This window comes from Macrobrachium nipponense, chromosome 19, assembly GCF_015104395.2.
Source record: "Macrobrachium nipponense isolate FS-2020 chromosome 19, ASM1510439v2, whole genome shotgun sequence".
NCBI lineage: Eukaryota > Metazoa > Arthropoda > Malacostraca > Decapoda > Palaemonidae > Macrobrachium > Macrobrachium nipponense.
In genome coordinates this window covers 3985411-3999568 of record NC_061088.1, presented here as the reverse complement: position 1 = coordinate 3999568, position 14158 = coordinate 3985411, and the positions used below count along the sequence as shown (strand labels likewise).

The 14158-nt window shown below is 47.9% G+C and overlaps 1 protein-coding gene across 1 annotated transcript in view; it reads right to left on the bottom strand.

Moving 5' to 3' along the window:
* Window positions 1-14158, bottom strand: part of LOC135219138 (poly(A)-specific ribonuclease PARN-like) — a 76914-nt gene that overhangs the window by 22755 nt on the left and 40001 nt on the right. The window contains exons 8-9 of the mRNA XM_064255624.1: window positions 11234-11421; window positions 9412-9475 (exon numbers count right to left, since the gene is read on the bottom strand). Of these exons, the coding sequence (XP_064111694.1) occupies window positions 9412-9475; window positions 11234-11421 (252 nt within the window). The remainder of the gene's footprint in view (window positions 1-9411; window positions 9476-11233; window positions 11422-14158) is intronic.

Genomic DNA, 14158 nt, shown 5'->3' with positions numbered 1-14158 from the left:
GAAGAGACGGGTCCTGCCCCCGAAGGAGCTGGGTGACCAGCGGAAGAACCCCCCGTCTCACCAGAGCGAGACGGGCCCTTAGAAGTTCCCGAAGGAGACTTCTTAGGGGGGGGGAGGCGACCTTCTTCTTCTTCGGCAGGGGAGCCTTAGAAGACGAAGGGGAAGAGGCGGCAGACGACGACGAAGACGAAGAAGACGATGAAGACGACGACGACACCTTCCTCCTCTTCTTCTTCTTCTTCGTCAACCTTCTCAGGACCGACGTCAGATCTGTCATCCAGAGCGGAGCCGGGGCTGCTGCTGCCGAAGCAACAGGGCCCGGCGGACGCACCTGTCCGAACAGATCAGCATCGGGAGCAGCGGCGCCAGGAACAGGAACAACATCAGCAGGTGCAGGCATCACAGGAACGGCAGAAAACCGCAGGAGCAGGTACAGGAACGGCAGCAGTGGTCCACGTCACGTCCGTGGACAGCAGCTGGGCAGGTACGGCAGGTACGGCAGACTGTGTAGCGGTCTAGATGGGCGGACCAGCGGCACAGACATCCTAGGTACCGGTGGGAGGTCCAGGGGCGAGCTCTTGGGGCACACGAAGTCCGGTCCCGCGGCAGCACGGCAAACACAGGCGGCGGCATCACACTCCCCCGAGTTACGCGACTGGCCCTGCACCGATGTAGTGGGTGTCACAGAGACCGCGTGCTGGGTGTACACCAGGTGAGGAGGTGAAGCGTAGCCGGGTGTTGTAATGGTCGTGGTGGTGGTCGTGACCGTTGCATGGGTGACCGCCACAGAGCCAGCGAGATGTTAGAGCAGCCCCTGGACACTCGGCACGCCCTGCAGCCCCAACGATGCCCACACCTGTCCGAGGTCATCCTTCGCGGCAACCGCACCTGAGGAGGCAAAAGTCGGGTGATTAGGGGGATCCTCTACCCGTTCGCGCGAAGACGAACGGATAGAGGACCCAGAGTACAACTCGACGTCAGGGTATCTAGCGCCCTCCTCCACACTCGACAAGTCAGGAGAGGAGAAGGACCTAGAAACCCCCCCCCCCCGAAGGGGAAGGCGCGAGACGTGGAAGTTGAGCGGGCGGCAGGAAAGAAGACGAAGTGTCCGTCACCAAAGGAGTCGCGGGAGAGCTTTCCGACGACTCCTTTGCAGGCCTTCGCTTCCTCCTGCCCTCATACAAAATCCACTGCGCCTCCGACCAATTAATAAACACATTACAAGGCTCGGCTCGGGAGCATTCGCGCCCCCGACACCGAGCACACAAAAATGAGGGTCTATCTCCGGGAAAGAGCGGAACTTCCCGCATTTACGCCCTTCGGTACCCGGGCATAGTCTCCGTGGGGTAGCGAGGCGAGGAGATTCCATCATTAATTAATTGCAGTTCAATTAATATGAAAAGAGAGAAATGATTGTACTTACAATGAATTCTTTCATACACAAACACAACCATATACTCAAGAAAGCAAACGACGAGAAGCGGGCAGAGAGCGTCGAACACACACGTCCACGTCTCGCTGTGAGGCCGAAAGCAAAGTGATTTGTTTACCTCCCAGTCGCGCGCGCGCGCCTGTCGGACAAGCAGTTAACTACCGAACCCCTTGTTCGAAAGCTTACGACCTATCCAGCTGCCGCTAGTACCTTCCTATTGTAAAAGGACCGAAGGTTTGTATGCCGTGTCGGAACTATTTATAGTTCGATATTCCTTCTCCCTCCCTGATACTCGTCTTCCGAGTTTACTTCTAACTCGGGGTGTCTAGATGAGTCTCCGCTAACAAATCAGGACGTCTTTCCTCTGGAGACAAACTCCTGATAGGAGAGGGACTAAGGGAATGATATTCCTTCCTCTTCAAAGCTTTAATAGAAGCTTCCTTCTTGGAAGGCGCCAACAGCCTAGGCTTCTCTCCATAAAAGGATGACGCCTCCCGCTTGGATGACGCTTCTCGTCCGCCAAGCGTCCTGGCTGACGCCTCCCGCTTGTCTGGCTGACGTCTGGATGACGCCTCACGCCTGGAAGACGCTTCGCTCTCAACTGGCGTCCTAACTGGCGCTAATACCTTGGTTGGAGCCTCGCACTTATAAGACGCTTTGAATGACGCTTCACGCCTATAAGACGTTTCACGTCTATCTGGCGTTACGTTTCTGCCGTAAGGTTCCCTCGATCTCGATCTCGAAACCGAAGCCTCTGCGGTATGCTTGGAAGCTTCACGTCTGCATGACGCCTCTCGATTTGCAGGGGAGAGAGGACGAGTATTCTTGATTGGAAGCGAAACGTCCTTCTTACGAGGAGGACCCCTCGCTAACACTCCCACCAAAGAGGCTAGCTGTTCCTGTACCGCCATGAGAATCTTCCTGGACGTTTCTCCCACGTCATCTTCAATCGGGGGAGAAGTAGCAGGAAAGCGTTCTGCTGCGTCTACATAGGGTGACCCTGACGCCACCTTCGCCTTTTTAATAGACGAGGGAGCTTCATCTGAGAAGCGCTCCGGGCTTGAATCCAATTCAGGTTCTCTCAAATGCCGTTTCAGAGGCCTAGAGAGATCCGAATCCTTCCACCCTCGTTTAGGTGAGGGAGAGGGAGAGGATGAGAAACACTCTCGCAGGACGCTTTTTCTAAAGCGTCCCTGAGCAGCCTGCATCGAAACAGAGCCTGCTGAAGGGACGTCTGACCGTTGGGGATTCCCACGACCTCCTTAAGGCTTTCGACTTTTCCTTTCTCCTCTGGGCTGGGAGCTGGAAGAGGTCTAGGCCTGGGAGCGTCGCAGGGACGATCAAACGCCCCCTCCACAACACTGGGAGAACTCACTTCACTGTACAGTTCATTTTCACTAGCCTTACCTTGTAAGTCCGCCATTTTGGACTTCATCTGATGAATCGTAGCCTTCAGATCGGCAATTTCCGAGGCCAATTCAGAAAGTAAAGCTTGAGAATTTGACATATAGGGAGAATCCAACTCATCAGGATTAGAAATAGGATCAATAAAAGGCTCAATAGGCCTTGTACTCACACCTTTCAAACGTCTAACCCTATCCCTCTCTAACTTCTTCAAATAAAAAGTTAAAGTCTTCCATTCTTCTGCATTTAATCCCTCACATTCATGACAGGTATTAGTAGAAGAACACTCAAACCCCCTACATTTACCACATACAGTGTGAGGATCAACCGAAGCCTTCGGTATCCTCACCCTGCAGCCTTCATTCACACACATTCTCACACTCACATTTGAATCAGACATACTGAGAAAATTCCAAAAGCAAGTCCAAAATCAGTCCACAGTAGCGAATGCCAACAACACGATCCAGATAAAGTCACCAAAAAAAAAGCCGAGAAACGATGATCAAAGGATAAAATAAGAATCTAAGTTCAGGAGGTAATAACAACAATATTGATACCACCGCGACAGAGAAAATATGATAGAAAACGGGAATGGTTCCTAGTCCTGCCGCCCAGGGCAGGCCGGTAGATCACCTGACCTACCTGTAGCGAGTGGCGCGAAATTTGAATTTCTGTCGGGGACGACAGAGTCTTAGCTATGTATATATCTGACAGGTAAGTTGATTGTATGAAAATATAAAATTGAAACTGGAAACTCCAGGGAGGTTGCAGGTAACCCCGAGTTGCAGTTCAATTAGAATACTTCTCGTCTACGTCGCAATCCGTAGAGTAACCAGGATATGCGCCTACCCCTCGGACCATTCAACTGCTTAGCAGAATCATGTCGCGAGGTTAATATACGTAGTATATTTGTAGGATTCTGAACAACGATCTCCAACCTAAATTCTTTCCCTTCAAGAAAACAAAATAAGGATTGGAGATCGACCGCCTTCGATCTCTAAGAAAGAGAGAGAAGGAGAAGTCTTCCCCGAAGGAAAGCTTCAATGGTGCACAGAATAACGAAGACGAAAATTCAAGCCAAACTGGATATTCCCGTCCGTTCTCTCTAATCCAGGGCTGGCCGCCACTGTGAGAAATCTTGCCTTGGGCGACAGTCTTCTTCAACGCTAGAAATCCAGGATTTCGAGCATTCGGCAGATCCCCGATTATCGTGGTAACAATTATCGGGAATACTCGTCTAACTCCCTTGGACAGTGGTCTCGCCATGTGTGCTAGAAATTCTGCAGAATTCTAAGCGCCCAGCGAAACCCCCACCGGATTCGTTAAACGAATATCGGTTGGTTGTCCTCTCAATTCCCGTAGAAATCGGAGATGGTGCAGGTTCCCTCCTACACGACCGGGGTTACGTCAGGTAGGACCCGAAGGTCCTCCCGGTAGCGCAGTCCCCAATCGTGGGATCCTACAGAGAAGTCTGTAGGATCCTACCCCTTTCCCTCGTAGCCGTAAGGAGAGAGGGAATGGGGAAGGGAAAGGATATTGCTCGCCCTTCCAGCAGCACTAGCATTTGGAGACGAGAGTAGGAGCAGCCATCACCTTGCGGCGATGGCCTTCCTCCCACCCCTCTCCCCCCGAGGAGGGTTACGAACTCGTGCTGTAGGTAAGCATCTGCCACCACTGTGAACTTCGTCTGGGTGGGGCTGATCGACACCTGACAGGAGCCAAACCGTCCTCTGCTCATTCCTCCCAGTCCCTCCGTTGGATCGAAACCTCTCAGGAGGACGGAAGGGGGGGGAAGAAGAGCTGCAATACTCCGAAAAAACGCCGCTGACGCGGCAGAGGAGGGAATAGCTTGCCCGACCCGCCGGCTAGACCTGAGCGAGCCTTCTCGTCCGGAGACGAGAGGCTCTCCTGGTTCAGAACAGAGTCGAGAAGCTCTTATCGCGGCAAGCCCACCGTCAGTCTGGTTCCCTACTCGGGCTCGAGAACGACTTGAGCCGTGGAGCGGCGATCCTTTCCCCAGGTCGTTGTGCTGACGAATCAGTCCAATAACCTGGGCAAAGTTACTCTGAATCTCGGGAGTTACAGCGTCTTGAGGAGTAGGACCGTCCAGTCCCTCCAACAAGAGCAGCTCCCAAGACCCTCCTCCTTCAGAAGAAGGACCAGCAACAGATCCCTGACGGTCGGCTGCAATCACTTGCGCGTACGTCCTGGCTGGTCCTAAGACCATACCTGGCACGTGCGGCATCGTGAGCGGCGCACCTCTCACGATCACTCCTATATACCTCGCTCTTCCCGGCGTATGCCGAGGAAGTTGAAGGTATCGGAGAGACAGAACTGACGCTACCCCCTCCTCCCCCTGACGGTCGCCTCCAATCACTTGCGCGTACGTACTGGCTGGTCCTAAGACCATACGTGGCACGTGCGGCGTCATGACGGGATCGTGAGCGGCGCACCTCTCACGATCGCTCCTAGATACCTCGGTCTTCCCGGCGTATCCCAAGGAAGTTGAAGGTATCGGAGAGACAGACCTGACGCTAACCAACCCCACCGCCCGCTGGCAGGACCAGCGTGCGTGGGGGTCTGCAGCCGATCACCAACCCACGGTGGGGATTGGTCTGCAGGCCTGGCTGTGCCGCTCACGAGCGGCTCGACTGAGCACGTTGACCCCAGTCCCGTGCGTCAGACGAGCTGCTGCTGGTCGCCCTATCCGCGCGGTCCCTTTGGGAGCGGCGGTCAGGTGACTTGCAGAGCTCGCTTTCGCGGTGAGACCGGTGAGCGTCCTCACGGCGCGTCAAACCACTGGTACCAGCCAAGGCTGGTACCGATGGTCGGGGGGACCTATTCCCAGCCTCAGCCCGTGGCTGGTCAGAGACTGTCACGTCTACCAGGGTTACCAGCTGGTCGCTGCGAGAGCGGCCGCTGGCCTGGCGAGAGTCACATGAGCGGCTCTCACCGTTCTTGCTCCGTGCCACGGTCCCTGGCGCCGAGCGAACTCTGGCGCCAAAATTTTGGCTATAAAACGCTCTCCCCGCGGGAGATCGTATACTCGGAACTTCTCGCGAACGAGAGACCAAGCCGGAACCTGGCGTAGCGGCAGCGCCGCAAACACCAGGCGAGGAAGTACCGGTGGTAGTCGGTACGCCTCTGGTCCCCGTCTTCTTCTTCCTTGTGGAAGAGGAGACGGACCCTGTTCCCGAAAGAGCAGGAGGACCGGCAGAAGAACCCCCCCGTTCCACAGCGTGGAACAAGCCCTTAGAAGTTCCCGAAGGAGTCTTCTTAGGGGGAAAACCTGGGTTACCAGCTGGTCGCTGCGAGAGCGGCCGCTGGCCTGGCGAGTCACCTGGAGCGGTTTCTCGCCAGCCTTCTGCTCCATGCCGCGGTCTTGGCGCCGAGCGAACTCTGGCGCCGAAACTTTGGCTGCACGGTCTCCCGAGGGAGAGTGTACACTCGGGATCTCCCGCGAACGAGAGACCGAGCCGGAACCTGGCGTAGCGGCATCGCCGCTAGCACCAGGCGAGGAAGTACCAGTGCTAACCGGTACTCCTCTGGTCCCCGTCTATCTCTTCCTTAAGGAAGGGGAGACGGGCCCCGCTCCCGAAGGAGCAGGAGGACCAGCAGAAGGACCCCCCGTCCCACCGGGGTGGGACGGGCCCTTAGAAGTTCCCGAAGGAGACTTCTTAGGGGGGGAGGCAGCCTTCTTCTTCTTCGGCTTATGGGCCTTAGAAGTCGAAGGGGAAGAGGCAGCAGCAGACGATGAAGACGAAGATGACACCTTCCTCTTCTTCTTCCTCTTCTTCGTCAGCTCACGCAGGACAGTCGTCAGGTCCTCCATCTAGGCCGGAGTCGGGGCTATTGCCGAAACAACACGGCCCGACTGCACCTGTCCGGAAGGACCTGGGACTGGGGAAGACACACCATGGGCAGGACCAGCATGGACAGGCGCAGGAACCAGGAGCGACAGGAACAGCAACCAGCTCAGGAGCGGCAGGAACAGCGGCAGCGTAAACATAGTAAGGGACAGCCAAGCCAGTAGCGGGAACCACATCAGCGGGCAGGTACGGCAGGGCCCAGCCATCGCCTCGTAGAATCATCGGCAGCCAGCGGGAACCTGGGTACTGGCGGCCGGTCCAGGGGCGAGCTGCTGGAACAGCGGAAGTCTGGGGCAGGCAACACGAAGAAAACACAGGCGGCGACGGCATACCCCCCCCTCGTATGGCGGCGACGGCATACCCCCCCCTCGGTATGGCGGCGACCGGCCCTAGTAGCGGCAGACGGCGTCACCGACACAGCATGGGGAGTGTAGACCAGCGGGGGGAAGCAGCATAAGCGGCCGTGGAGGTTGTAGTGGAGACCGCTCCAAGGTCACCGCCCCAGACCTCGCTAGACGCCCTGCAGCCGCAGTGGCTCCATACCTGTCCAAGGTCATCTCCCACGGATGTAGCACCTGCGGTAGCACAGACAGATTAGTAAGAGGGGTTGCCTCACGCACGGAGGGGAGACATGCCCCACCCCGAACGCAAGGAAGACCCCAAATACCAAATACAACGAGGAAGCTGAGCGGGGGGCAGGAAAGAAGACAGAATCGGATACCAAGGGAGTCGTGGGAGAGCTTTCCGACGACTTCCTGGCAGACCTTCGCTTCCCCTACCCCCGCACAGCAGTGAAAAGTAATATGAAAATGAAACGAATACTGCACCATGTGATTCACTTCATAGAACTTAAAGGGGAAAATGAAAGGATCAATTCCCGGGTAAGAGCGGAAATTGATCCAAATTTAAATTGATGCAATTAAATAAATGAAAATGAAAAGAATACTGCATTGCGAATCCACTTTCATTGCATTCTATTCATACAAAATAAGAGGCTCGTGCCGAGCGCAATCACGCTCTCGGCAACGAACGCACAGGGCAAAAATATAATGAAAAGAGTACTTACATCTTTCAATTACACACTTTCGCCCAAAATACATGACTCGGCGCGAGCGCGCCCGCCCTCAGCACCGAGACATAATTCAAGTCAATTTCATGAAAAGAGCAGAAATCGCCGCATCTACGGTGATAGCTCCATGTTGGTTCATAATTAAGTAATGAAAATGAAAACAGTGTACTTACAGTTTCATTTCAAGTCAAAACAAACCATTAGTAGAAAACACAATATAACAAAGCATACGACGATGAAGCGGGCAGAGCGCGATGACGAACACGTCCTCCACACCCGCGGCCGAAAGCAAAAGTGATTCTTCACCTCTCAGGCGCGCGGGCGCGCGCACGATCGGACAAGCAGTTAACTACCGTTCTCCCCTTGTTCGAAGCTTACGACCGTCCCAGCTGCCGCTAGTTACCTTCCTATTGTTAAAGGACCGAGGGTTTGTATTACGTATCGGAACAAACGCAATTGTAAGCTAAAACTCTTACAGTCTAGTAATATTCAGTCATTTATCTTCATCTTGAAACAAATTCGAAGTCTCTAGCACAATATTTAGATTTATGGGTGAATTTAAAAAAACTTCCTTCAATCGAGCTGCGGATTCTCTGCCACAAATCTCGAAAATGCGTACGACATTCTCGGAATATTTGCTCCACGTTTCATATTTATGGCCCATTTTTAATAATAGAGTTTTAATATAATGAAAAATGTGCGTGCAAAATTTATCATGAGAATAAAACTGAAAAATATTTGAAGGTTTTGTAAGTTTTTCTTATTTCCGAATAATTGCATATAAAAAAATATATATATATAAAAATTCGATATTGGTCAACTTTAACTCGTCAGATATGGTCAAAAACGCAATTGTAAGCTAATACTCTTACAGTATAGTAATATTCAATCATTTGTCTTCATTTTGAGAGAAATGGAAAGTCTCTAGGAGCAATATTTAGATTTATGGGGAATTTTTGAAAAAAATAGTTGGTACGTTCGCGCGTTACAAATTCATGCATTATTTTGTGATAATATTTTCTCGTGTTGCTTTTATCGTTTTAAAAAAAACAATGTGCTATATACCAAAAATGGTCGCAATTTAGTGTACATTACAACGAAAAAAAAAGTAACTTGTTACCTTTAACCGTTTTGCACACAGCGCGATTTGAATACAATTATATATGAAATTTCTTTTTTGCGCTATCATATATCGCATTATTTATATATGATAATGATAATTTTTTTCATTTCTGATGGTTGCATACTAAACTTCAGGCAATGACAAAAAAAGGAGCCAAAAAGGAACTCTTAATCTTGAAAACTAAGCGCGCTGTGATTTTTTGAAAAAAATATTTTTTCCGCTTCCGCGCTCACTCCGAAACACCTCCGGCACACGGGAGAGAATTTTTTGTTTACTGCTTCGGCGTTTAAGGGTTAACATTACAGTATACAATACATACATATGGAATCCTCATATACACTCCCAAATGAAAAGTTTTGTAGTAATCATCAAAAATTATACATTAATCTTTTTATAACCTTTATAAGTTACAATAAAGTTTCATAAATGCATGCATAACAAAACATGTCTAAATTATGATGCCTTATCCCTGTCATTTACTCAACAACATTTACAAATACAATAAAAAAATTACCTGTTTGAATATCCAGCTAGACGTTTAGATTTTACAACCGAATTCTTTGCCCAAGTTGCACCGTCTGTGGATGGAAGAAAACATAAAGATTTATCTTAAGTAAATTTTATGCTCTTTACATACAAAAAATGCCTTGGCCAAGTGGAGACGAGGCAAGAGGAACCTTGGCATATGGCATTAGTTTGTAAATATGAAAAATAAAATTAGTTATGTTTGTATAAAACATATACTTTACTGCCCTAATACAGTCACATGACTACTTAGACACCACTAGGATAATGTCATCAAGCAAGAAGGAACTGTAACCAAATCTACCCACTCAAGGTTGCAGAATTGCTCAGTTACTGAAACATGAGGAAGAGAAGGTAGACAATTCTTCCATTCACTGTGTACTGTCTTGGTCAAGCAGAATAGGTTTGTATAAGGGGTGCAAAATTACTTGTGATCCCTCATCCACTTTAGATTTAATGAATAGAGAAGAGCATAATTCTTCATAGCTTTTCTAACCCTAAAAGTGAATCATTTTAAGAGACTCTCTGAAGGAAAGGTGAAGAATTTAGCAACAACTGTAGTATGGTTAAAAGAAGCTTGTGTCAGGATGTCTATTTTTCAGAGGCTGATATACATAGTGCCTGATCTGTTGGAACATGTTGTATCCAGCAGGAAATGCTAGGAGTTTAAAGAATCAATCATCTGTAAGATTACCAAGCAAAGATTTCCCAGTGAGTTGTGGAAACAAATTATGCTCACTTGTTGTCATATCTCACAAGAGAACTGTGCTGATAATCCATATAATTTTCTTTTATGCTACCCAGCATGAAAGTCAATATGAACAGGTTATCTTAATAATTAAACTCCAAGGATGCCATAAAGGTGACCCAATCTATGAAGAGAGCTTAAGAAACTTATCATGATAATGATAAGAAATCTACAGTCTGTAAAGTCTGACAGACAGCAAATGTAATTTGAAAAACTTTCAATAAGGCGCTTCACTCTTTTTGATGGCAGACACCAATAGTGAGCACTTTTTTGAAGGCCCAAGTTATTAGATGTCAAGACACTTTGGTGAACAACTCACAAAATGTATGTAAGTAATCACAAGGAATTCTGAGAAGCTGTGTCAGTAAGGACAGGGGAGATCTGCTTGAAAAAAGTAAGTGGATCTCATATTCTTGGAACATTATCATCATTTTCTCAAGGAAAAAAACATTTTAAGGAGCAAGCTTTCAAACAAATGCTATCACCTTCCAGAATGATGGGTCTGAAAGGGAGCAACTTTAAGTGACCAATATGATTTCAGCTGTCATGAGAAGGATCACTTGACTTGAACTAAATGTACTACTGTAATTATGCAAAGCAATGAACATAAAGAACACCTACTCCTCACATGAATATGATCTATCTGTCATGAATAAATGTTTATTAGGAAAAATAATGGTAAGAATGAGATGAACAACAGATATACATGGTACAGACATTGGAGTGAATAACATTCTAAAACTTTATGACATCTTTTATTCCTGATCATCAGATGGGACTCATTCATATCAATATCAACAGTGTAGTTTACCTGGAGACCTGGCTCATAATTCTTCACTATGGCTAGTCAACACACTTGCATGATGAGCATAATGTAGTAAGACTACAACAATGCAATAACCTGAATACCTGTGCACAGCAATTAAAATCAAACTTGGAATGTATCAAATCTAAAATCAGGAACCCCTCAAAATTCCTCTATTATTTGCTACCACTCCAAAGTTAGTGAAAAATACAGACATCTATGGAAACATGCATGTTTACAAATTCATCAGCATCTTACCAAGTTTCTTCACCATTGTTGCAAAGCATACTCCAGTCATAAAAGCATCATACCCAGCATCATGTGCTTTACTGGAATCACTAATGTCAAAACTCTCATGACCTGCCTCTATTTCAAATTCTGGAGGATTGTACTTTTCACAAAGGTCACCAAACAATATTTCCAGCCCAGTAATTGGTATGTCTTCACTGAAAATAAGGAAAAATGATATTGTTATTGTACAATAAAGTTTCATACATACTTACCTGGCAGATATATACTTAGCTATAGACTCCGTCGTCCCCGACAGAAATTCAAATTTCGCGGCCCACACTACAGGTAGGTCAGGTGATCCCGCCGCCTGCCGCTGGGTGGCAGGAATAGGAACTATTACCGTTTTGAGCCAGATTTTCTCTTCCACCTGTCTCCTGAGGGGAGGCTGGGTGGGCCATACAATCGTATATATCTGCCAGGTAAGTATGTATGAAACTTTTTTGTACAATAACAATATCATTTTCATACATTCAACTTTCCTGTCAGATATATACTTAGCTGATTGGCACCTTTGGCAGAGGGCAAGAGACAGCTAATTACTGACCTGATAGGTAAACAACATATGTTGTAGGTAATACAAGTTAATTAACAATACCCTAGTTCCTACCTGTTTAGGCGGAAGATTTCATAGCTTGTGCTTAGAAGTCTGCTTCGCCTCAAAAGCTTCAGCGAGGGTGTGCCCTATGGCTGAGAACTCTTGAAAGGACTGTCAATGGGGTCTTATCCACTTACTCAACAGAACCTAATGGCAATTGTCACTGGAGTCTTATTCACTTACATGACAATATACCTATGCATCTTGGCATATAAAGGAGTAAAATACTGATCCTGATCACCCGATCCTAACCGTGGATAAGTATATATGAGTGAAAGGCGTTATCCCCAAACACCTTTCAAACAACCTAAAAACTCAACACCAACTAATTTTAAAATCACACTATATAAAATATAAGGACAAAAATTAATATTAAGGATCAGTCTTCTCTCCTTTCCCCAGCACTGTATCCGCTGATACATAAGGTCCTAGAGAGAAGCATCTCTAATATGTTACCCTCACATCTTTCAAGTAATGTGAGGCGAACACTGAGTTACATCTCCAATACGTGGCCGCTAAGATGTTCTTCATCAACATGTTTTTGTTGAACGACAATGATGTAGCGACTGACGTACTTGCGTGTGCTTTTACCCTTAAGGTCTTATATGCTTCACTATCACAACTCATGTGGGCTTCAGTTATAATGTTTCTAACAAAAAATGCTAAGGCATTTTTTGACATCGCTCTTTTAGGGTCTTTAACCGCACACCATAAACTTTGATTGCAACCCTGCAACTGCTTCTTCTTCTGCAGGTAAAACTTCAAAGTTCTCACCGGGCATAATGTTCTTTCCATTTCATTCCCAACTAATTGAGAAAGCCCTTTTACTTCGAAAGTCCTAGGCCAAGGTCTCGAGGGGTTTTCATTTTTAGCTAAAAATAAAGGCTTAAAGGACAATACAGCCGAATCCTTCTTAAAACCCACTCTCGAGTCAAGCGCTTGCAGCTCACTCACTCTTTTCGCAGTGGCGAGAGCTATTAAGAAAATACATTTTCTAGTTAAGTCCCGGAAAGTAGCTTTATCGGGAGGTTCGAATCTCTCCGACATAAGATATTTGAGAACCACATCCAGATTCCAACTAGGGGTGAGAGAAGTTCTTAATTTTGTAGTTTCAAATGATCTAATTAAGTCATGCAGATCTTTGTCATTCTCTATGTTCAGGCCCCTATTCCTGAACACAGCTGATAACATGCTCCTATAACCTTTAATGGTTGACACTGCCAGATGAGATTCTTCTCGTAAAAACAAAAGAAAAATGACAATTTGTCCAAAATTGCATTTTTCCTAACTATACAAACCTGAGGTCCTTTTACAATAGGAAGGTACTAGCGGCAGCTGGATAGGTCGTAAGCTTTCGAACAAGGGGTTCGGTAGTTAACTGCTTGTCCGACAGGCGCGCGCGCGCGACTGGTAGGTAAACAAATCACTTTTGCTTTTGGCCCAAGCAAAAATCTGACAGAGTGAGGGGTGGCATGAGGTGGGGCTATGTGTAAAAGGACCTCAGGTTTGTATAGTTAGGAAAAATGCAATTTTGGACAAATTGTCATTTGTTCCGACACGGCATACAAACCTTCGGTCCTTTTACAATAGGAAGACTCACTTCTTGGTGGGAGGAATCTGAGTCTTTTGTGAACAGACTGGTGTTCGCCCAACCTTGGAATGCCTCCCTGGTCGTAAGAGCGAGGGAGGGTATCCAAGCCTCTGTCCGATTGATCGGGGTGTGCACCGCCAGGTTATCAATGGTCAGACCTCTGGACCAAGTACTAAGAGAGAGGCAGCGTATCTCTTCGTACCAGCAAACAAGAACAAGTTCCTATTTGCAAGAGGCAACATAACGTTATGGTTTGTCTCTTGTTGGCATCCACTTCCCCCCCTTGTAGGAGGAAGTGGTGGATATTCGCTCCCATCCCTAGTGAAAGGGATAGGATGGGGCTCTGTCGAGTAGCTCACCGGCATCTCGTCCTTATCCAGCAAGGTGATGACCGTATCCCCCTTACCCACAGGTAGAGGGGTAGAAAAAGATAGGAAGAGAAGCCAGTCACTCTCTCATTCACTTATCTTTATTCTTACAGTCACACCAGGACTCGATGCTGTTCAGCCTGCTAGGGTCTGGGTTAGCTAGACAACGTGTTGAGCAGCCACCACGGGTCTAAGGAAAACGATCCAAGGACCTGTGGGCAATATCCAAAAGTGATTAGAAGGAGGTGCCAGTGGTCTGGTTGTACAGACCTGCTTCAGTACCTGCGCCACGGATGAAGTTCTTGTGTAACTCGAGGAGTGTACTTCTCAGGTCATCT